Here is a 25,714-nt window from a genome sequence, read left to right on the forward strand (position 1 = left end):
GATGCTATGTGTCTGTGAAAATCACTTGGTTTGAGAGAGAGAAAGTTAGCACTCAAAAATATCACTTGCTTCAGACGTTATTTCAAGGTTCAAGATTCTGTTAGTGTTACATCTTGTGTACATGTAAGTAAGAGTATACAATTCTTTATGTGCACACTGCATTTTAAACTGGTTTGTTAAGACCACTGGCAGAGAGCACTCCGACAGGTACAAAGCTGTCCAACTCACCTGTTCCTGGTTCACACTCTTCCAGGTCTTCATCGTCGCTAGGGCACTCGGCTGACGCTACTAAAATATCATCAGAGTTCTGGGGCTGGAGAGGAAATGACGGGACAATGTGTTACTGTTAATAATTTGTATCCATCAATCTACCATCTACCTACCTACTGTACCTACCCCCTACCTATTTTTGGTACCTATGTACCTACCTTTCTATATAGATTGAATGACAGAAAACTGGAGAGAGATAGACAATGAGTATGAGAGAGAGGGGGGGGGGGGATAGACACTAGGGACAATCTACAACTGGTAATCACAATCACACTAGGCTAGCGTTTCGTGGCTCTGGGTAGTAATTGTACATACAGGGCATATTTGCAAATTATATCAAAATTGAATGGTGCGCTCTGCAGAGCGCAGATCTTCACCAGGAGGCATAAATTGCAATGATTATAGAAGGACTAAGATTGGTTTCCATGCACCTCACTCATCATGACAATAGCAATAGGCATCACCAAAACTACAATGGATGTTTTGGTTATACACAGAAAGGAGCAGTGGCTGCTCCTTTCTCGAGGGACCTCTTTCTCGAGGACAACCAACTTTGCTGCATCAACAACTACAAAGCACACCTTCAAAGGGAATTGAATTACACAGTCTCTTTTTCCAATTTCAATGAGATTGTAATAACAATAAAGAGGCCTTAGTAGAGAGCTCAATTCAAATAATTACTTCACTTTTGAAAAGCTTTGATTTTTAATAAGCAACTATCATTTTCAAAGGTAAGGTAAGTCATGCATATGCCTAAAAGGCAGACAGGAACAAATGGCAATATGCTGGACCTTGAATGTTCAATGATTTGTATCTGTGGCAGAATGAAGAATAATAGAAGACCCTTTATATCACCCCTGGGGCTGTATTTTGCGTGTCTTAAGTACCAGGTCTTATTCCCTAACTTGAGTAAACTAAAGACCTGGAGGCGTGGTCAATGCTCTTTGGCCACTCAGAATAGCCAAATGGCATTGATCACGCCTCCAGGTCTTTAGTTTACTCAAGTTAGGGAATAAGACCTGGTACTTAAGACACGCAAAATACAGCCCCTGGTGTCTTAAAATAGTGGGATTCCATGAAACACTACACCTGTTCAGTTAATTACTCCCTTAATAAGAGAGGGTGGAACTAATTAGTGAAATCAGTGGTGCAGTTTTGATGTTGGGCTGAAACCCAATTACACTAATTAATACTAATTAGTGAAATCACCCAATGTACAGTAGTGTTGCACCGAAATAAAAACCTGGATGCACCCAACCCTTCATACTGTAGCTCATACCTTCAGCGTACTGTATGCACCAGTGCTGTACACAGAGGTCTAAGTAATCTGACTGTCAATCCAGCCCCCTCTGGTGTAATGTGTGCAACACCGTGAAAGTGAAATCGCCTGGTGTAGCATTGTGTCAGAGGGGAAACCCGAACAAGAAGGCACACGCATGCACACTCCATGACTTTGATGGCCATCGTCAGATTAATATACACCCTCTGACCTTTGAGATGCTCTCCCTCAGGCTGGGAGAGCGCTGACGTCGAGTGGTGGTGGTAGCCATGGTGGTGGTGGTCTCCATGATAGTGGTGGACATGTCAGAGGGGGCCAGCGGCGTAGCTGAGGTGGTGTCGGTGGTCAACACAGACAGAGAGTCTCCGACCAGGCGGAGGTTGCCCTCTGCCAGGACGCTGGGGTCGTTCTCGGCTGCTAGCTTCAGAACCTGCAGGCCATTGTAGTAGAGTCCAGATACCTGACCCTGGAAAGGACGTCCTTTGTCGCTACCACCGATCCTTATGGCCGCCTGACTGTTGAAGATGGTCAGCTGTCTCCCTATTGGTTGGGAGAGACAGAGTGAGAAGGAAGGGGTGGGAAAATAGTGGAGGGGGATAGGGAGGGAGGGATGGAAAAAGATGGGAGGGGAAAAAAGGGAGATAAAGAAGGGAGGGGGAGAGAAACAAGGGGGAAGAAATAAGGAGTGGAGGGAGGGAGAGAAAGAGAGGGAGAGCGGGAAGAGGGAGGGAGAGAAAGAGGGAGAGAGGGAAAGGAGGAAGAGAAAGAGGAGAGAGGGGTGATGGCGAAAGAGGGGGAAAATGGCAGAAATAAAGACAGAGGAGGAAAAGAGAATGAGAGAGCGATAAAGAGAGAGAGAGTGGGATAAATAATAACGGTATATTCTTCAACCCAGATGGGCCTCTGAGATTCTGTGTATGGCAAATTTAATTAATTTTTATTTAGTTTTTAGCTGACCTAATGGTTAATTTGAAAGACAAACTATTTATATCAGTGGTAACTGATGCATGTTTCCAACTTACGACTTTAGGTTACAGGTTACAATGACGGGCTAGCGCCTTACAGACATTATTTAGGTGCCTATTTGAGTGTTTCTAATAGGACAACGGTAGTGGTCTGGAGTTGACTGCAGACGTAGTAGAGTAGGACTCACATATTATGTGCTGGGGAGAAAGGACCAGCATGTAATACCTTTTTCTAATATGGCCCGGGAGACGGGTCCAGCCCTCAGGATGCTTTTTGCTACCTTCTGTCCACTATTATTTCCTACTTTCCTTCCTACTACAATTGCGTAAATAGTCATGACATTTAGCAGGGAGTATCCTGAATTAAAGAAAGTAGCTAAATATCTAGCCATAAATAGCCATTCTATTTAGAAATATCATCCACAACATCCCCAAAATGGTAAAAAATAATTAAAAATAAATAAAATAAAATTGGAAGATTCTCAATAAAGAATGATTATTTTCCAGCACGTTATAGTGAATATCATTGCCAAAGTTCATAAGCTTCAATTTCCCAAGATGACCTTTCAATCTTGAAAATTGCAGTAGGCTATAGTGAAATTATACCTCGAATCAGAAAGAAATTAATTTTCAGTCACTACTCTTTCAGATGTGGTAAGCTTATTTCTTGCATCTAACAATAATGTCCATACAGTACATTTGAAGTGAAGAACATGAATCAATAATTGTTTCAATGGGAAACAAATCTTCAGCCATCTGGTTGATACTGATCAGCATATTTCCCAGGTCAAAAATGATGTCAACTGTGAATGATTTGGAGTAAAGAAGACATTTTATTTTGCTTGAGGTAGATAATGAGCCTCAAATCAAACTCTTTGTGGTTTGAAAAAAATGTTGCAGGTAGAATTTATTTTGACATCAATCCAGAATGAAATTCTACGTTGACAGGATTTAGGAGATGACAAGACTTAGGAGGATCTCTTCCACCTTATCTGCAGAACTTGAGTAGTACAGTAAATCGGTGGTTAAGTCGGTGAACATTCAAGCCATTAACTATAAACTGCTCACCACACAACCGATACGATCCATTTCAGCTGATTTAGGAGAAAAGACGATACAGATCTACAACCTCCAAGCGCATTGCAATTGCAATGTGTTGTGAGCTTGTAGATTCACTGTTTTGTATTTTTTTTAATATTTTGATATAGACCTATAAAAATCAAAATGCTAATAATACTAGTACAAAATAAGTCTTAAGTGATTAAAACAAGGAAAGGCCACATCACAAAATGATGGTATCCTGTAAAATCTCAGACGATATATCTAGTCTCATCACAATATTGATATACTCCAACATACAAGTGAAGCAGTGATATTGACCCCCAAGTGCTGGAAAATAACCATTTTTGATGAGAATGTGTCAGTAATTGTTTTGTATTTTTGGAGATACATAAAAATAACAGAATATTATTTTGCAAATCTTCTCTATTTTCAGGATACTCCCTGCCAAATATCATACTTGATGGCTATTAGTCAATTGTAGTATTTACATTTTCATTTACATAATTTCACCAGAAACAAAAAGGGTTTTCATATTGGGGAAACTTGTGATGGCAAAGGTTAAAAGAAAAAAAAGCAGCAGGAAACCTCCTGAGGGCTGGACCTGGCTTCCAGCCTATCACACATTGTCTGCTCACATTATACAGTAGGTTAATATCATGTCTTTTAGCATTGTGGACACTTGGAATTACATAATTACTGCGCTTCAGACTGAAGCTTTGTCAATTCAAGAACTTGACTGACAACTTGGCCTTCTTAGGCGGGCACATTAAAATGATTCTATATGGACTCGCCATTGTTTCTGTTCCCTGGCTGCAGCTACAGCAATCTGGCTCCAGTGTTGTCAGCAGCTTTGCTGATAAGAAGTATTATATCATAGGTGGGGGATTGCAGTATTTAGCCTGTCTCACGAGAATACTTATTAGCATAGCTAATAGCTGCAAATAGGACAGCGATCTGCTGTAGCAGTCTGTCAGTGCCTGATCCCCTTCCCTGTCACTGTGAAACTATTCAACAACAACAAAGAAACATCTATTGGAACTGGAGATGGCTGTCCGGGTACACGCAGCACAAGATATAAAATTTCAGGGAGGGGAACAGCTGAAGTTATAGCAATAAATAGTCTGATAGGGGTTGGGGTTAATATCAGTTTAGGATTGATTAATGAGGCCATGTTAGCATAGTTAAAATATACTGTGTATTAGTTTCATATATGGTAATAATGTTAGCCAGAATTTTTATATTTTTACATATTTTACCATAAATGAGCCACAGAAGAGGAATTGCAGCATCTAATTACATACATGTATTATTAAGAGGGTTGGATGGTTAGTCAGGGATTATATGTTTTAGTTAACAGGTTTAAAATATCTGAAAAGGTGCAGCCATTCCACAAGTGGTAAGGATGACAAGGGAGGGCTAACAAATTACACTTTAATAGTATTTACCGCATTATTTCAGATTCTGTTGACATTTACATTAAATATGAGCTCCAAATTCATATAGTGAAATTTGGAGTATTATTTGGTTGACAGGATTTGGTCCTCGTCACCCTTGTCTCCTGGCACTGCACCTCTCATGGGGGACAGGTGTAAGGGTTTAGGAAATATTTAATGGATTAATTAATTAATTAATTATTTATTACCTTTATCGAGTAGCCATTCGTCAACTACTCGACCAAGTCTGTATGGAATTCTTTGCCTAGCAATAGCCAGTCGTTCATTATCATAGTGCCCTTCAGAAGAGTTTGGAGAGACAGGTTATAGGTTAAAAGTCTGGAAGTTGAAAGATCACAAGGTTAGAAACAGGATTATCAAGATTAACAGGTTTAACAAGTTGTACATTTTAACCCAGATCTGAGTTAAAAAGAAACTTGTGCTTTACTTAGTATCTAGTTAGAGGTATGCACTGTAACAGCAGTACACTAATTAGGATAATGTTTAGGATATTTATAAAATTCTAGCCTAGTTAGTGGTGATTGGCTAGTTAGTGTTCAGAAAACACATAAAGATGTACACAAAAATCAACTAATTGAAGAAAACAAGTAATAGATTATTACAATATAGATGATTACAGATTATTGTGATTTAGTCACACATGCATTAAAAATAGCAAGCAGTTCAAAACATTATATGAACAACCAGGAAGATTCATTGTTCTGGACAGTAACATACAGTACATATTTATGATAGAAAACGATAATGTGATTTGATAGATACTGACATACATGGATGACACAAACAGGGGAAAAAGGTGAGACAAACACAACCAAAGTCCAAAACAATTACCGGTAAACCCCCCCTCCCTTCAGTCATATGTGTTTCATGTTGAGGTAATAGATGTGTATTATCCATTATAGTCCTGATATTCATATAATCCCTAAAGTTTAACACAATCTTTTCAACAATGGATTTTAAAATGTACCATAGTCTTGGTTTTGCCAGATGAAGCACTAAAGAACAATGTTAATACCAATGTCTCTGAAAGAAGGAATGTTATTTTTACCAGCTGAGTCTATCATCGATGTGCAAGCTAGTCCTCTGGTCCTCTAGTCCAGTTGGCTTTCTCATTGGCTAAACTGAGATGCGATGTTTCTGTGTGTGTTCTCATTGGCTAAACCGTGATACACTGTTTCTGTGTGTGTGTGTGTGTGTGTGTGTGTGTGTGTGTGTGTGTGTGCACGCTTGCGCACCGCAAATATGTCCGGGTGGAAACGAACGACTCAGAACACAATAGTTTCGCCTTAGAAAATGTAGGTTCCTACCTAAAATACTGCGCTGAAACTGACAGAGGCATTTACAGCGGACCCCCGCAGATAATAATAATAATAAAGCTGGTAATTAATTGATTATAAAATCAATTTGGGCTTGTTCTATTAGAACTGAGTGTTAAGTTAAGTTAAGTGTAAAGCGTTGTAAAGTTGTTGTCTTGGTCTCGTCATGGGAACACATAGACTGATCCAGGCATGATGCAGTGCCACTTGAACCATAGAAACCCTATTCTGGTCATATCATAATAGGCAAACATTCTTTGAAAATAGCCAATCTATAAGCTTACAATGCAATGCGTTAAGAAGCTTTTAGATATCGTCTATTTTTGGGAGAGATTTGGTGTGGAGGGGAAAAAGGAGGAACCAAGTGCAGACCCCAGTCAATGAAGTTTAGGGTTTAAGTGGATAAGAATGAATTAAGTAAGTGGATGAGGAATGAGTTGTGTCTGTGATTAGTCATCAGGTTTTCATTAACATTTGTGTATTTTTCACAAAATTGACAATATTCACATGGCAACGATCGTGTCCATTATTGTCCATTTAGCCCTGTGTTGGTATCGGCTAGTCTGCACCTTCGCATCGCACTTGGCAATCATTTTGCTCTTATGCAATACCTGGAGTAGTTACTCATCCAGTGTATGATGTACGACCGACAGACAGACAGACAGACAGGCAGACAGACAGACAGACAGACAGACAGACAGACAGACAGACAGACAGACACACTTTTTGGCCCCAAAGAAATTCCAGTTGGCACAGTATCAATGTTGTTTTAATTTAATATGAATACACCGTAGAAAGCAATGATCAAATTTGTATAGTTGTCTATTTGAATTCACAAATAGAATAGAGACGGAAAAACCAAATTTTTTTGGAGAGATACGCACGCACACAGCCACCCACCGACACACCCACCGACACACACACACACACACACACACACACACACACACACACACACACACACACACACACACACACACACACACACACACACACACACACACACACACACACACACACACACACACACACACACACACACACACACACACACACACACACACACACACACACACACACACACACATTCTCAGCTTAACTGCCACCTTTCCAAGGTGCTGATGTAACTCACTGTTACAAATAAACATTAACTGCTAGATGTACTAAGCAGGGTGACTTGAATTACTGGTAAATATCTTCATTCAAGATAGTTATTTGTTGTTTTGTGTTGTACGTCCCTGTGGCTGCTTCATAAAGAGTTTGAAATATATCTGCTCATAAAACGTCTCGCATTAATATTGATCTGTATGTGGAAAACAAAGAGTGTTGACTTGCAATTTGTCAAAAGGCACATTTCCATTTCGATTATGACCTTCTTACAAGTACATTGCAAAACTATCCCCAAAGTTATGAGACCTGTGTGACGAGCAGACCTGGAAGTCCCTCTCACTATTCAAGGCTGTCACCCTAACTTCTCTCTCTCTCTCTCTCTCTCTCTCAGACTTGTCAAGGATGTTCTCTCTCAGACTTGTCAAGGATGTTCTCTCTTTATGAGAAAGTTATTTTCTCTTCTCCCTGCTTTTTCAGAAACACACCTAGTATAGTACGCACGCACCCCAACTTGACATCATCTCTCTATCTAGAACACAGTTCTTCTCTATGATCTTACCTGGTGGATAGCGCTCTATGACTGGCTGGTTGTCCACCTGGAGAGTGGCGTTGCCACCACTGCGTGTGAAGCGCACAACGTGGTACTTGCCATCATTTACTATGACCGCAGGCTCATCGATGGTGATATCATCTGTTCCAACATTGAAGATAACACCAATCTTTCCTTGATCCTGCAGGTGAAAGAAAAGGGAAAAGAGACACAGAAAGCAAGAGTGAGTAAGATTAGCACAGTGAAGTGTGATCTGTATTAAAACAAGATATCGTCTTTCGGAAAAAAACATCAAACAAAAAACATAGATAAGATGAAAACAATTTGCACTTTATAAAGGCTAGAAGGTCCCATAAGTCCTGACACTTCAACACTTGCTCCTAAATTCAGCTATTATGGTGTTTTCTTTCTTTCAATAAGAGAATCTAGCATTTGTTAACCCTCTCCAAAGAGCACTTGGTCTCAGTTGGCTATAATTACGGACGGACGCAGCGCTCCTACAGTATATCTCTTAAATGTATAAGAGTACCTAGCATGTGGGTAACAGATTGGAGGGTTATTATTTATTTAGACATATTACGCTATCTAAAAAAATCACATCTGTGTGAAGTGAGGGGCTCTCTTATCATCATACATCATCTCTTTCCGGCCAATCACAATTTGCGTCTTCACTTTTGTCTTCAATGTTTGTGTCATAGGTGGTGGTAGCAAAACAATGTTTGTGTTTACACAAAACCTTAAAGCTGGACATATTAGGTAACCTGACTCCGCCAGCTGGTGGCAGCAGTGAGTTCCTCCTCCTGCTCCCATCTGGTCTCTTCCGGGCAGAGATGATGCACTCCGATCAAATTCTGATCGGAGCGATATGCGGCCGTATGCGGCCGCTAGAGGCGGGATCAAACGTGAGACTGGTGACGTATTGTAGCTGTGCCACAGGGCAAATGTAAACATAACAGGACTACAACTCGAAATTATTAAGGAGATATTAGATTTTTCTCCCGCTGCTTCGGGTTAATCGTTTCTGCTTGAGAGAGACCAGATGCAGGCAGGAGGAGGGAAGTTGTGTACTCAATACTGCCGCAATCTGGCGCAGTCAGGTTACGTAGGAGGGCCCTCAAAACAATGTGCAGGCTCTGCTGTGTGAAAGTTAAAGGTAAAGTTAAAGATAAAGTAAGAGAAGGTATAAAATCTAGATTTCATTGTGTAAAGCACTTTGGTCAATCATGATTGTTTTAAATGTACTATATAAATAAAGCTTGATTTGAAGGTTGCTGTTTCTTGGCTGCTGTAAGACAATAAAGTAGGGATGCACCGAATGGGAAATTCTTGTCCGAAACCAAATACCGAATAATAGAAACAGTTGGCTGAAAACCCAATATCCGAAAATGACTACTATATATATATATATATATATATATATATATATATATATATAGACTCCTGCAGTGCGTCCTCGTGGCCACACACGGTAACTGAGACTTTGCGGTCCCAGGCTGAACTGGAGGGGATCTCGGAGCAGCAGTGAGCAAACCCAGACAGAAAATCAGGAGTGGAGCCCCTAAGGCGGCTAGGTGTCACTGCTGACCCCCTGCCGCCAGCTCCTGCAGGCAAACTGATGCCAGATGTACTGCCTTGCTTTCCTCTGGATCACATCAGCACGGTCGAGAGGGGGATTTTGATGATTGGGCAACCCAGGATCTCCATACACCCTGCCCAGGCTTGCGCCCTGGAGAGGTCACTCCAGCCTCCCCCTGGAGGGAGGAAAAAACACGGAAGCTGGCAGTCTAATGCGCATAAGTTTCCACCCGATTTGCGGAGAAAGCAGAGCGCCACGGACCAGTTTTGACGGTGGGAGGAATCATTGTATTCCATTGGTTCCATCCACCAGTGCTGGCGTTATCCTGTTGGGGCATTGGGTAAAGCTCAACTAGCGGACGTCAACACTAGCAAAAATAAATAGGATGAAAACGAAGAAAACGAAATCGAAGTTAGCTCTTCGAGTAGCAAGCTGGAATGTCAGAACCATGCGCACAAGGCTCTCTGACAGCCTTGACCTCATCGACGACTCACGCAAGACAGCCATCATTGACCGCGAGCTCCACTGACTTAATGTTGACATCACTGCTCTCCAAGAGACACGTCTCGCTGACTGTGGCTCTCTGAAGGAAAAACACTACACCTTCTTCTGGCAGGGCAAGAGTGCAGAGGAGACCCGGGAGTATGGGGTGGGATTCGCAGTGAAGAACACTCTGCTTCCCATGATAACCCCACCGACAGGAGGCTCTGAGAGGATCCTTACAATCCGCCTTTCCACCAGTAGCGGGCCAGCCAACCTGTTGAGTGCCTATGCCCCGACTCTCTGCTCACCACCAGAGTCAAAAGATAGGTTTTACGAGGAACTTGATGCGGTTGTCAAGACCTTCCCTAAGACTGAGCCTTTGCTCCTCCTGGGAGATTTCAATGCCAGGGTAGGTGCTGACCATGAATCCTGGCCTGACTGCCTTGGTCACTTTGGAGTGGGGAACATGAATGAAAATGGACGTCTGCTAGAATTGTGCTGCTACCACAAGCTTTGCATCACCAACACCTTCTTTCAGACAAAGCCCCTGCACAGGGTCTCCTGGAGACACCCCAGATCTAAACGTTGGCACCAACTCGACCTCATCATCACGAGGCGTGAGGCACTTAACAGTATTCACCTCACACGAACGTTTCACAGTGCTGACTGTGACACAGACCACTCGCTAGTCCTCAGCAAGATCAAGCTACAGCCAAAGCAGATCCATCACACCAAGCAGAAGGCTCGTCCACGTATCAACGTAATCATGACCACCCAGGCGCAATCCATCGTCATCACTGACGGACGGATGCCTATGATGATATATATATATATATATATATATATATATATATATATATACACACACACACACACACACACACACACACACACACACACACACACACAGTCACACACACACACACACACACACACACACACACACACACACACACACAGTCACACACAGTCACACACACATACATATTATTTACTAGTTATTGTACCATTGCTGTCATAGCTGTACAAAAGGTAACCCCAGTTCTTTGACTATTCGGTTTTGTGCATCCGTCAGTGCATCCCACTTCTTGTGAGACACTAAGCCACTTCTTGTGTTGAAAGGTTCATAGGCTCTCTCCTTCATTTGGGATTGTCCTCCCAGGGTGGCCAACTCTAACTCAGATTCCCTGATGTGGATGACTGTTGTCGACAGAGTCCTGCTGTTTCTGTCTGTCTTTCTCTCCTTTCTCTCCTCATTGACCGTCAACAATTCTTTTAAAGGTCAGAGCTGCTTCACTAGCCAACCCTCTGGGTGGCAGAGAATCCCTTGTTTGTGTTTGTGTGTGGTGGTGCCTTTGCTCAAAAATCTGTAAAATGAGGCAAATTTGTAAATGGTTGAGAAAAAAGGTACAGTTGTACTTCTAAAATGTATTGAATTGACAAAACCCCTTATTTTACATAATGCATATTATGTAAATTACTAAATTATATTAAATAAATATATTATATATTTTTAAATGATGAACTTCAGATGAGGTGTGCTTACCATAAAGAAGTACTGTAATACCATGCATCTGATTCTGTATTCCTTTTTTTGTCATGAGAGCTATTTTGAGAGAGAACAGAGACATTTCTTTGTGTACGTAGAATATGTTAAAGATGAAGTGCCGTGATTTTTGTACTTCTTCTATTTTGCATGTGTCTATAGTTAACATTACTCTAATAGACCCCCAGGTGTGGTTATAATATTCAAATATGTCTTGCCTGTGTATTTTTGGTTTCTTCCTGAAAGCCTTTGAGTCAAAAGTCCCAATCGAAATAACACAATTTTAGTGACATCATAACCCTAACCCCCCCACATTATCATACAGCAACAGGTGTGGGTGAGGCTTAAGTTCAGGTAGGTATACAGGAAGAAATCACGGTCTTTAATAGTTTTCTGGTGATGTGTTACTGGTTATGTATCTTTCAGTTTTTTCTAAGGATGTTAACAATAGATGAACATATAGGTCCTAGCTTCATCATCATACTATATACTATAATTGTCTGAATGTCTGAATGTGTGAATGTGTGTCACTGTAACTGCCGTAGCTCCTCACTGCTTGCACCAATCGCTCCCACTTTTCACACAGGCATTGACCATAATAATTTAACAAATTATAAATTAATAATGAATTTATTAGTGAATAAAAAATGCGAAAACGCACCAGGGCGCAGTACCCCCCGCAGCCGGCAAGTATTTCACAAAGGGGAAGGGCTAGTGGTAATAATTTACAAAACTGCTGAAAATAATTAGCTTCACGTACATTGTCTTGAAGTGGCAGAATGTGGGGGTGGAGATTAAATAAGAGGAGCTACAATATGAAAAAAGGTAATGAAAGGTAATGAGATATGATCAAATGAGATGAGATGATATGAGATAAAATGAGATTAAACAGGATTAGAGAATGTGAGGTGAGGTACAGTACTGTAAGGTAATGAAAGATGAGGTACACTAACCTAAACTGATTAGGAGTAATTTTCAAGATTCAAGATGTTTATTGTCACAAGGATGTACAATACATGCATTGTGAAAAACCTAGGTTGGGGGAACTGATATGGGTTAAAAACCCATATCAGCACACAAGGCCTTTCTTAATTCCACAGAAGATGTTCATCGTTTTTTTTGTTATTTAAAAAAAAAAATGCCTGGGGGAGGAAACTGCCATGTTGTGTAACCAGGTTGTTCATCATTCATAGCATTGAATTTACAGCGAGATTAGAAACAACATTTGTGCAATCCTTGAACGATCACGTAAGAGTGAAGTGCCAGGATAAGTGTCTGACTAATGTCAGACAAGGGAAAATGTAAATTAACACAACAAGATGGTACCGACGCGAGGACTGGATTCAGAAAGAATTACTTAAACCATGCAGACGAAAACACATCTCTGTCGCTGTGACAGTGGCATCTACTGGGCTGTGTAAACCTGGCCTCAGTGCCGCACTGTCATCCCGTTATCTCTGCCTCTAAAATCCCACTGCCCTTTCATTTAGGCTGACAGTAAAATGCATTTGGCAGGTGTTCGGTATTAAAAACAGTGGCACCGTTGGAGACCCGCGGTGTCTCATTAATCACTTTCTAGGCCACAGATGGCACCTTTTGACTTCTACGGAGGGAGAGCTCTCTCTTCCAACGTGCATGTGTAACTGCGGTGATGCTACACACTACCGTCGCCATGCTCGGCTTCACTTCGCTCGTCGAAACACTCCCAGCGCACCACCTCTTAATTTGGCTTCTGGTTTCAATTCTGCTAGACTGGATTAGTCTGTTCAACCTGTGAGGTCACAAGAGGGGGCCATTTGAGGCATAATGACACTCCCAAACACAGTCTTTGGGAATATTGCAATGTTGCATTGGTTGAATTTACCATGGCTCTCATGAAGGCCCTTAAAACTAGGCTCCAGACTTCCCAAAACAAACTGGTCAGGCTCCTACTTGGCCTCACCCCCCGAACCCACCTCACCCTTGCCCACCGCTCTCAAAGGGCACCTACGGACGGCTACAATTCCAAACTGGCCCCCGTAAAAATCTGAATCCCCCCGCCGCCCACCCCCTTTTCCCCTCACTGTATATGTTTCTTTTCCCTTTTTACCTCCTTTATGATGAATTCCTGTTCTGTTCTTTGACTACATACAGTAGAAGTGTCTATTTGTACGTCTCTAAATGTTTTGATGAATTGAGTACAAAGGAGTAGTGCGATCGGCAGAGCGCATCAGGGGAGGCGAGGTCCTCGCACTCCAGGAACTGTACAAAAAGCCTTGTGTAGTCAAAGCCCAGCACATCATCAATGACAAGAACCACCCAAGTCACAAGCTGTTCAACCACCTACAACAAACCGCGGTCGGGCAAGGGGTCCTATTGCACTATCAAGACTAGTACCACCAGATTCTGGAGCAGAACAGCAGAACAGGCGGTGTAGGCTGGTCTCAGACCTATCGGTGGATTATACAAGGGACAAGTGACTTGGATTTGAGCTTTTCCGCCGTGTTCAGTTTTTGCTTCTTTTTTGCACCTTAACTAATGTTCATAGGTATATCATGCACAGAATACATCTGCTGCTATGTTCACTGCTGTGTATCTCAGGCACCATGTAATTATGTAGATGTTTTGAATTTATCTTGTTAGATCTCCTTCCCAGTGCCCCCGTTTCCGCCACGGTATTCTGAAGCCCGCTATTCCGACGCATCGCCATTCCGACTTGCCGCATTACTAACCCTACCCTTAACCGCACACGGAAGCCACGTAGTCAGAATGGCGGTGCATCGGAATGCCACTGTGTCCCCGCCCCCCCGCTTCTTCTTCCCTTTCTATTTTCAACGAAAATTAACGATACAACGAGCACAAAACTAATTTCACCCACTTCTTTACTTCTGTAAACCTGACAATACAGCTGATTCTGATTTGGTACAAATGTGCACTTTGCGCATAATGCATGAGCCACAGCTGGTACAATCAGGTGTGGGTGGCTCAAATCCAGTCCTTTTCTAGTGCAGATAATGCTTATTTGAATATTGTACAAAACAATTAACTACTGTCTCTCAACCTGCTAGCTGCTATAAAGGCAGACCATCCATTGTCACTGTTGATGCCTGAAGATTTTTTAGGGGCGCTATCCCCTCCAACTCCTGGCTTTGTGTGTGCCCCTGTGTCATGTGGAAGCCAAGTATATAGACTTGTTTCCTTTAAGTACTGTATGCCCCCTGTGACGTCATGTGGCAGCCAAGTCTATGCACTTTTTATGTTTTCTTTAAGCATGCCCCCGTGACGTCATGTTTGTGCGTGCCCCAAAGACGCCCCTCACATCACACAAGTGATTATTTTGTGAAGCATTACTGCATTCAGCATGCAGGCATGCAGTAAAAAGTACAAGGGCTCCATCCATATTTAGTATTCATAAGGCAGCAACGGAGCACTGAGGCCATCAGACCAAGGAGGAGGCCACAGGGTTTCCTTATGCTAAAATGTAGGTCTGTCCTCTGCTGACTCAGTTTCACAGTGGAATCGCAATATGGCCCCAATCCACCTGGTTGACTGCTGACTCAAAGTATAGACCCTCTTCACTCTGTTAAAAGCTTGAATAAACAAGTGACCGGCCTTTTGCAGCTTTCCCAATTTTCTCAGTACTACTTCAATATCCATGTGTTTTGGTACATTAAGCTAGTCTGGCACATTCTGTCACGGCTACCCAGCCTCCTACCTAGTTGTTTTGACAGAGGGCATTAGCTCTGCGAGAGGCATTTCCTAGGAGCAGCTGGCTCCATACTTGAGCTGGAGAGTGAGTGTGAGGGGGTTCTTAGACTCTGGCAACCTGCAGCTACTCTTTTGATTCACATGCACTGTGCATTCCCATAGCTGCGGGCCATGGCTAAAAACATCAGAATAAATTTGAGCGGGGAAAAAAGGATACCTCGAAACTTAAAATACAGGAAAACACACAGCTGAAGTGAAACACACAGGATGACACAAATAATGTCTTCTGTTTTGGGCTATTGCTGTTCAATTTGAGCATTTCAAAATGTGCTGGGGATATGAGCCTTATTATCATACACAGTATCTGACTGCGTCCATGTTTTGCCATTTCACTGTCTCCATCTACTGTGACCAATTCAAACCATTTTATTTCCGCTTGATTAGAAACCTGCACATGTGCGCTGCTCATCTAAATCCTCATTGTTAGCAGCACCACATTTGTGCTGAAAAGCGATGTCACTGCACTGCATGGAGTGGACAGTGGTTGGGGCGTGGACAGTGGTTGTGACATTGTCTGTGTTTACAGACAAATCTCGACTTCATAAAATATGGATGATGTAATGACCATAGTCAGCCAGCACTGAACTTGCCTGTGAAATGCATCATGGGAATTATAGTACACTGAGGAAGGCAGAAAGAGACAGACTGTTGTCTGGTTGTTTCTGTGTTCTTGTCTGTGTCTGACGTGTACAGTAGGCCTATGTGTGGTATAGTTTTTGTGTTAGTGAAATTTACATTAGGTTATTGCTGTGCTTATCTATTTGTTGTGTGTACCTTTTTTTGTTAAATAGAAATTGACATATTTTATGGTAAATAAATAGCCTTTATTGGTTCTATGGACTATGATAACAATCAACAACTACAGTCATTGAAAGGCACTAAAGCATGATACCCTTAATGTAAACTGCACATGCTGCTAAATGCATTTGTGCATTAAAGGGAAACGTCTCGCATGCCTCCAGAGACCTGCTATCCTTGGTTCCTCCATGCTGCACAGGGTGCCACGCTAGCCAGCTGTGGCAGTGTTGGCTGGACCTCCTGTATGCCCTGGCCTGGTACATTCATATCCCAAATTCCCTACATCCACTGCTATACGAGATGTTTAAGATACATATTTATATTTAAACGCATTCTGCCTTGTAATATATATATATTTTTTCCGGATTGTTCATGTCTTCCATATTAGTCTTATACTTATACTTAGTTTAGTATTATATGGATTGATTGATTGATTGATATTTTACAGTATGTAGAATGTGTACATTTCAAACAAAAGTCAATACAAACACTGCTACTTTGAGGATGAAACCATGAAAAGCATGCACTAAGACTTGTTTACATCAGCTCCATTTTAAATTCATCAGAACATTAAAGATGTACAAATATACACTTCTTATGGTTATATGGTGTTCTACTCTATCCCATCCCACCCTTTTTTGTGGACAGCCGTCTTCTGTCTCAACATAGCTTTAACAAAGGCTCTAATGACAGAGGTCTCACAAAGAGCCGAGGGCCAATGCATATTCCCAAAGTGGTGTTGCCATTAACGAGACAAGACAGCAAGAAACGGACGTGCGCGGCAACTATCAATGACACACATCAGTTATTGTGAGACACGGTGGTCTTCAGCAATATTGCACCGACAACAGAGTGGACTTGTGAATGATATGAATAGAGAGACCAAACAACAGTCAGCGTTGCAGTTTGAAATGAATTTTGAAGGGTGGTCGGACAGCCATCCAAAGAGAAATTAGATAGGAAATGGAAAAACATGGTGTGGAAAAGATAAAAGCCTTATTTAAATAGAAAAAGATTGAACAATTACTGTCAGACGGCTGCTGGGAGGTGGAGACATTATTTGGTATGAATTATGTAGAGCACTTTGCTGAATGAATCTGATACAAACCGTGTTACACACCAATAAAACTGATGGAAATGTGTATATCAAAATCTCTTCTAGGCTTGAATTGTTCCATAATTCCCTCTTTGAAACACATCACACCATGACAGCAGAAGCCAGAAGCAGCTTTAGAGATTTGTATTGTGTGTTCCTGTAAATCACTGATCACTGATTTCATGTTTAGATTTTTACTTCCATATACAATGACCCGTTATGATGCAACATACTCTCAAGCCGTAGAGTGTGATACTGACAGCTGTTGAGCCTCAGATGTTAGTACTTGCTAATATGAACTAATCACTAACATTTCTCATGATCTCTGAACATGGTGACACTGTGATTATCACAATTTAGGCATTTAGCAGATGCTTTAACCAGAGAGACTTACAATAAGGTAAACACAACATACATCAAATGCAGAGAGACAGTGTAGTCGAGTGACTCAAGAAACCTACTAAACTAAGATCATGTGTAAACCGAGAACCTAGCTTCAGTCTAAACAGTTACTATTAAAATAATAATATGTTCATGTAACTATAGGGTACAAGGTAAACAATAAACCTAGCATCTGTCTAAATAACGTGAGCCACTCTGTCCATGCTTCTCACGATGCTTAAACGATTCAGTAGTCCACTGTCAGATTCAGTAGTACAAAGAAACTGAGGGGTGAGTTTAGTGAATGATAAGGTGACGTTGCAGGGCAACAGCATTGATACGATGCCAAACTGGTGTTTTTTCCCCACCCACGCACCACAGACCAATCAGAAGCCACAGGTCCATTTCAACTTGGAGATAGAACCCTTTCCAGACTGAGTAGCGAGTGATAATTCAGATTCACGGAACGCAGCAATTCTATAGGGTCTATGAGTTGTTACAGAATACAATAACAGTTGTCCACCACAAGCCATTGAAGCCAATGTAGATCCAAGGTCACACTAGACCATGAACATCCCATTTTGATTTCATTGTTTTGAACAGTTACAGTACATCTCTTTATAATAGCCATAGTATTCTATTAAATGTTCATGTTCGGTAGTTATATATTAATTACATGAGTTTATATTAATGATACAGGCCTTTTGAGAGTAAAAAAGGGTTAGGGTTAGGAAAAACGGAAAATCACAATTATGACTTTGATGGTAATTTAGAATATTTATGCACTTCATATACTAATATAAACCCCCTCAGTCATTCTGCAATTATTCATCATCTTGCAGCATTGAATAAAAGCCAAGCAATCAACTTAGGTCAGTTCAGTTCTATAAAAGCTAATCTGAAAACCCATTGAAATCCTTATGCGTATTCTCTTTTACCATGAAGCTCATGTCATCATCCGTTTTACGTCTGGAGACTCCCGTCCAGGACAGGCTTCAGACGTGTCTCCTCAGGAGACTTGGCTCAGATCTGACTCCATTTTATAAACCAGAAAATCTTTTTATTCATAAGAAACAGAAATATGTTGTTAAAGACCACATTTTACTGCAGGGCCATGACACTCAGCAGATGGTGAATTTTGGACTAATTTTGTGAGCAAAATAATTGTCAAGGCAAAGCGCCTATTTTCAGACCAAGGTGCCAAAAAAAAGAACAAAAACAAAAAATGTCCATATGAAACTCAGAGACATGACTGCAAAGAACAAAACACTCTATTATTAAATAAAAGTCTTAAGGTGCATGATGCATAATGTCATGAAAGCCTTATTTATTTATTTCGCAAAATCAATCAAACTCATCCACTTTTTGGTACAATTATCTTTTCCTCGTTCCCTGATTTCCTAAAAACACTCATGTGATCTTGTCACTGTTGACCCTTAATGGATGGTACTGAAACTACATGGATGGATGGAATCCACATGGAATCACTGCTATTTCGTTTCACCTGCCAGTGTGGAGGAACTAGTGCAGTTTACAAAGAATGCTCTCCCCATCCTGCTTCCCTCCGGCAAACAAGGCTAATTGTGTTTATTGGAATCAAACTCATTCTTAAACAATACATTTTCTTCCTCCGACCCCCCTCCGAAATCCGGTTTTCTGTTTGACATATCATAAAATATATAAAATGGACACCACCCAATAATAGCAGCACAATTGCTTTAGTGCACCTGCCATTACAGTATGTAACACTACACTGAGTCTGTTAATTTAGATTAGATTACTGATCGAGTAGATGGTCCACAAAAAGGGCTAAATACAATGCACGGATAATAGATCAATTTAGCGCCCAGGCCGTAGCGTAACGGTCTGGGCACCGGACTGGTAATCCAGTCGCAGTGTGCCGCGGGTTCGACTCCCGGACCCGACACGGCCTTTACTGCATGTCATCCCCCCATCTCTCTCCCGTTTCCTGTCAGCCTACTGTCTGTCCCTTCAAAAATCAATAAAAGGCGTAAGCCGCAAAAAAAATAAAATAAAAAAAAAATAGATCAATTTAGCTATCAAGGCCTGTTTCAAACAGTATGACATAGTCTGAGATTTAATTTAATTTTTTTTTTTTTGTAAAGAAGTAGTAGTCCATTAGGCCTTTTCGTCAATAATTCAAGCAATTTCCTTTTGAATTGTGGACTCAGAAACACAGCTTAAGTGCAAGCAGGCTTACTCTACAACTGGTACAACATCATCCCACTGAGCACAAACTATTCACAACCTACAGTATATAGTGCTGAAATGATACACACATATAAAGTGCAAAATTAGGTGCTTTCTGCCGCATTATCAGCATTTCACTTTTACTCTGTGATAGTTCTCAAATTCGGCCTGAAAACGCCGGGTCAGGTTACTTGGATGGGTTGGGCCCCATCCAAGTAACCTGACCCGACGTTTTCGGGCCGGGCTGTATGGTAATTAGCCGGGCCTCGGGCAGGCTCAGTTAGGGCCGGGCAATCATTTTCAGGCCAGTTCATCATATTTTGGACACAGCTGGTTTCTGCCCGACAGCAGATATAGGCTACAGTCAATATACAGTATGCACATATGCCAAAATGCATATTTCACAACAACTTTTTGAAGCATATTTTAGACTCACTATGCTGATAACCGTCTACATTTACTGCCAGCAGTCTGGGAATTCAGGCCAATTGTGCAAATTGTGCAAAATTGTAGTACCACTTAAACAAGACCATCAAAAGAAGTGCAGTGAGGCTCTAGGATGCCTGCTGTGCCAAGTCTGTGTAGTTACTTGAATCACCAATTAACTAGGAGTAGGATGGAAAGTAGTTTTTACTGCATTGCCTTGTTCTGTTCCAGCATTTGCTGGTCTAATTATGCTGCCTAATGGCTATTTCTGTTTACATTGCCTTGGACATTATGCTGCCTTGGATTTTCAGACCACTTAACCAGAAAAAAAAAAGAAAAAACAGAAAGTTAGCTGATCATACATGGCGTCACATGTATGTACATACTCAATGCTATTGTAAACTGCACTCACCACCTCACTAAACCTGATATTTATTTTCACCTCTGCACTTTGAAAGCATGCCCTTCAGTTTGAAAGCATGCCATTCAGTTTGAAAGCATGCCCTTCCTTGTCTGTGGTGGATTGGAAGCAGCAGTAACAAGTCTTCACTCAGCTTGTCAAGTCAAGTTCACAAGCTCAAGGTTCAACTTGAACGTCTAGACTCTGTCGGAGTCCAAACGAGCCTAGAGAGGCCACGTTGAAATCATAACATAAGGTCCCGCAATTCTTTAAGTGTGCAAAACAAATACCAACAAAATCAGTTCAAAAGCAAAGTCCTTTCAATGCAAAAAAGGCAGTGAACCAAGTCATGTCCCCATTAGTCTCGCATAGACAGACAACTACAACTTCCACAATCTCTGAATGCTATAGTCTGGAACTACACCTACCGAAATCCGAGCAAGGAAGCTGCGATTTCGGTTCACGAAGATATATTTTAAAATATCTGTACAATTTATTTATTTTATTTCCATTTCTGCTAAGCAGCAAGCTATATACAGTATGCTTGGATGATTTCGATTTATATTAGGATAAATTTGCTTGACTGTAAAGACGAAAAATAAGTGGGGTGGAGGCTTCACTGCCGCTTTATCGCTTTCTCATGATCAGAGCTTCCGTTCTCCAGATAGTATGACGGAAGCAATTGAAAATTGTGAGAGGCAGCAGTCTGGAAATGCAAGAATATGTCACCATGTAGCCTTTTGAGTGAAATTATTTTTAAAATAATTTTGGGGCAAAATTTTGGATGTTGAACTGCAAGTCCGAGTTGATGGTAGGGAATTTCTACTTTATCAGATCGTTCAGCAAAGAGAGACTTCATGTAAGAGTTCAATCAATTAGACTTCAATCAATTAGGTCTGTAAAAGGTGAGACACCAGGGCATGCCCGTTATCCATTTACCGGTAATCTTAATGTAAATCTGAATACTGGAAACGGCAGCATCTGACAGCAAAGACTCTGGTCTTATCACGTTGCAATCAGAAAGCTCTGCACGAAGTAATGACAGTCATTGATGTCAATCTGAAGGTTCTTGGTTCGATCTCCAGCTCCATGTCAAAGTGTCCTTGAGCAAGACACTTAACCCATAACTGCTCCCAATGAGCAGGTTGGAGCCTTGCTTAGTGTGTTATGGTAATGCACTTTGTATAAATGCACCATTTGCAATTGTTGTATTTGCTGAGAATATCTTGAAATTTGAAATATAAACTATAGAAGGTCATCCTACTCTGAGCAGAGCATCAATGGTATATCCATCTAGGTCAGGATATACAAAATGTGAGTAAAGCCTGTAGGATTATCAAAGACCCCAGGCAGCCATCGCAACTATAAAGAGTTTAGCTGCAAGCGGTAGCACAGCCTCAAGGCCCAGCTAGACCAGCAAGTTCTGGCATAACATTTACCTAGAGGCAGCTGTGTATGCACAATCACTATCACATACACTATATACGGTGCTGTGTAGTGTGTACCCACACAGCACCTTAAGCCCAAACCACACAAATGGGTCTCCATGCAACTCCTTGCAACCAAACGGTTGCGAGTAGACACATGAAGATGCATGTTGACGCAAGCAACCATTGAATTGAACCAATTGAATCACTTGGGTCGACATGCGCCACCATGCACCGACGTGCAACAGGACATATATCACACCACTGGGACAAACACTAAAACCTTTTTCTTTTTGCGTCTCGACCCATTGGTGAGGTTTGGGCTTCACACACACGCACGCACGCACGCACATACGTAACATACCATCACAGCCAATAGTTTTCAAATAGTTATCCTCAGTATAGTATAATGGAACATGTAAACCATGTATTACTGTTTGGAGGCCTAGGTTTTGGAAAGAGGTTTGAGTTGAATTATTACACCAGTCACGGCTGTTTGACAGATGTCCCTTCTGGTTTTCATCCTGGCACATCTGTCTCGGGGCTACATTCTGCTAAAAAGGCTGATTTCCCTCGAGAAGGGACATGTTTGCTGCCAGCTGCCAAACAGTTACTGGTTTCTACGAAGTCGCATGTGTTTAAGGAGGCTTGTCCCTAGATCTGAACCCTGTGTCTACTTACAGATAACAAACCATATATTTTATACTGCAGCAGGAGTTATTTCTTTCCTTCGATGCCTCAGGGATCATATTTAAATGTCATTTATTTGTGAACCATCATGGCTGGGACAAACTGTTTTACTGATATTTATTGTCTGTTATGCTTGCGTTGCGTTCTAGTTTCTCTGAATCGCAAATGAGATCAACTGAAATTGTCCTCTTATGTTCAGGTACTCTTGACACAATCCGTACAGTTATTACACTTTAAATTATTATACTGCTGCTCACAAATATGAGCATCATTCCATAGAGAATGCACGCATGCCATCAAATATTTAAAACTTAAATAGCCATTTGAAATGAAAGAATTTCAAACTCAATAAATAAATGCAGTGTAAGTGTTTCTCTACACACATTTGTAAACTGAAGTATATTTAGCCCAAATATTGACTAATAATATAGTTTCTTAATCCAGCTCTCTGTGTTCTTTCATCCTGGCCGTGCGGCAGCCGCTGTTTGCTACTGTAACTGTTCGGGTTCGGTTGTCTTGAGAGCGTAACCTCACCGCTCTGTAATGTTACATCTGTAAATGTAAGGGTTGACTCAAATGTCGATTCAGGGGCTTAGCTAGTGTGTTTGCTGGCACATAGGCTACAGCAGGTAACATGTACAAAATGTTTAGAGACAGGGCACACAGTGCAATGCAGTGCATAGGCTCCATGGTAGGCTCCATGGTAGGTTCACTAGTCTGAACACCCTTTCAGCAGACTCAAATAAATGTATATTAAAACGGAGGTCTACCAGCACTCAACTATGAGCATCTCTCAAAACTTTTGTTGTGCTCTTTACTTTTTTTTTTTTTTTTTAAGATATATTTTTGCGGCTTACGCCTTTATTGATTTTTTAAGGGATAGAAAGTAGGCTGACAGGAAACGGGAGAGAGATGGGGGGATGACATGCGGTAAAGGCCGTGTCGGGTCCGGGAGTCGAACCCGCGGCACACCGCGACTGGATCACCAGTCCGGTGCCCAGACCGTTACGCTACGGCCTGGGCCCGTTGTGCTCTTTACTGACAGTACACAAAAATATAACTGTCCAAGTTAGGCCTACTGAGAAATTTGCAATGATGAAATGCATAAAAATTAATTTGTAGGTTTGCTGCAATATGGATTTGTAAACAATTTTGTCCTATTGCCTGATGGTCAAGATGTAGTATCTCTATAGTAGCTACACTTTAGTCGCTGGCAGGGGCAACCATTATGCTGGAAGGGCAACTCAACTCCACTCGAGTGACCACGATGTGACTTTAAATGTCAAATGTTTATGTGAATCTACTGTAATAGCCGACAGCTCTAATAGTGTATAAACAGTTGTTGTCTAGCTCCATATTTAAACTTTTTACATTTATATATTTATTTTTGTAAATGAATGCCCTACATCGTCATACTACAGTGCCTCACAAAAGTAGCAAAAATAGCAGGTAGCACATCGGCTATTTTTGAAACATTTTTAAGGAGGTTCTTTTTCCCATTTTCTGAAAAGTAAAAGTTTTGGACATACAGTACAAAGTTTTTAGCCGACAACGATGATATGCATCCAGTGACTGACATAATAGGCTATATACGCTATGTTTCATTGACAATATGTCACAGAAATTCAATTACAATCAAAAGGGAGGGTTATTGAATGAAGGTGCTATTAAAAATGCTCTAAAGTTCATCAGATAAACAGCTGAGTATCCGACACTGATCCAATACTGTCTGACGGCACATCCAACTTTAATGGGAGCTATAACATTTTCATTGCTTTACATCTGCATATCAGCTTGTTTTCAGCTGCAAAAAAGGAAAAGAAACACATCCTGTTCAGTTGACCATATGTTCTGATTAGTGAGGTTCAGATAAAAAGGGTTCTGCTGTAGCTCATATAGACAGAAATGTTGATTCTCAGGGAAAAAAAAATTGTAAATCTTTATTTCATTACACTCCAGGAGGAGTGTAATCAAATAACAATAACTAGAAAACTGTAAGAAAAACATATTGAAATCTGACCGAAAATATAAATAAAGAGGCTGTAATTAAATGTGGCAGTAATGTTTTGTAATATGTAAATACTGTAGCTAATTATAGTAGCCGTCCACCCCCTGAAGCGCCCTGTGTACAGACCTACTAGAGCTCCCCCTCCTTACAAATCTTAATTTAACCCCTGCTGATTAGTCGCTTCTTTCTCTGGTCTCTGGCTGTGGGAGTTGAGAAATGTTTACGTTCACAATCAATATGCATCAGACCACAGGAATAACACATTTTGAGAAATGTCAGCCCTTAAGCCTGATTTATACTTGATTTAGACAAATTATAAGCTATCAGCCTCTATTTTCACAAAACCAGCGTCATCCTTACAATGTGCAGCTGAAGAAAGTCTCCGAGCCCATGGGTGCTCTCCACCCGCACCAAGATGGCATCCCTTTGCTGCGTGCTGAACCCCACGGCTAGCCGGTCTGCACGGGTGCTTGGTCGTTCGTTGGGGGCCCAGGTGTATGTGATAAGAGCCCCTCCTTTTCCAAAGATGTATGTCGTCCCAGCTAGAAAGAGAGGCAGAAATGTAAACATTAGTGGGCAATAAGCAATGCTTTTAAAAGGTTGTCCTATTTCTGCTTGGTTTGAAGACTACAGTGTCTGCACAGCTATTATTAAACTGTTACTTTGCCAATTGTTTTAACCTTTTTTTGTCGTGCCTTTGATGTCACCAGTAAACCACATAATAGGACGATAGGATTCAGGTTTAATAACAGATTGTAATAGAATGTCACCAATATGTAAAGCATAAAGGGTAAAAGGCGACATATCATAGTAACTTAATGAAGTGGAACAAAATGAATGAAAGATGACAGCAAGAATGAAGCACAGAGGTTTAAGTGTCTTCTTTCTAAAGGATATATATTACAAGGAAGAGATCAAG

The 25,714-nt window shown here is 41.2% G+C and overlaps 1 protein-coding gene across 1 annotated transcript in view; it reads right to left on the bottom strand.

Annotated features, from left to right (window-relative positions):
- The window catches only part of LOC310874583 (neurexin-2-like), a 116,874-nt gene that overhangs the window by 2,056 nt on the left and 89,104 nt on the right, over positions 1-25,714 (bottom strand). The window contains exons 8-12 of the mRNA XM_083787440.1: positions 25,156-25,337; positions 8,016-8,187; positions 5,219-5,308; positions 1,761-2,089; positions 229-307 (exon numbers count right to left, since the gene is read on the bottom strand). Coding sequence (XP_083643566.1) covers positions 229-307; positions 1,761-2,089; positions 5,219-5,308; positions 8,016-8,187; positions 25,156-25,337 — 852 coding nt within the window. The remainder of the gene's footprint in view (positions 1-228; positions 308-1,760; positions 2,090-5,218; positions 5,309-8,015; positions 8,188-25,155; positions 25,338-25,714) is intronic.

The sequence above is a fragment of the Protomyctophum parallelum genome, assembly GCF_964188405.1.
Source record: "Protomyctophum parallelum genome assembly, chromosome: 1".
Lineage (NCBI taxonomy): Eukaryota > Metazoa > Chordata > Actinopteri > Myctophiformes > Myctophidae > Protomyctophum > Protomyctophum parallelum.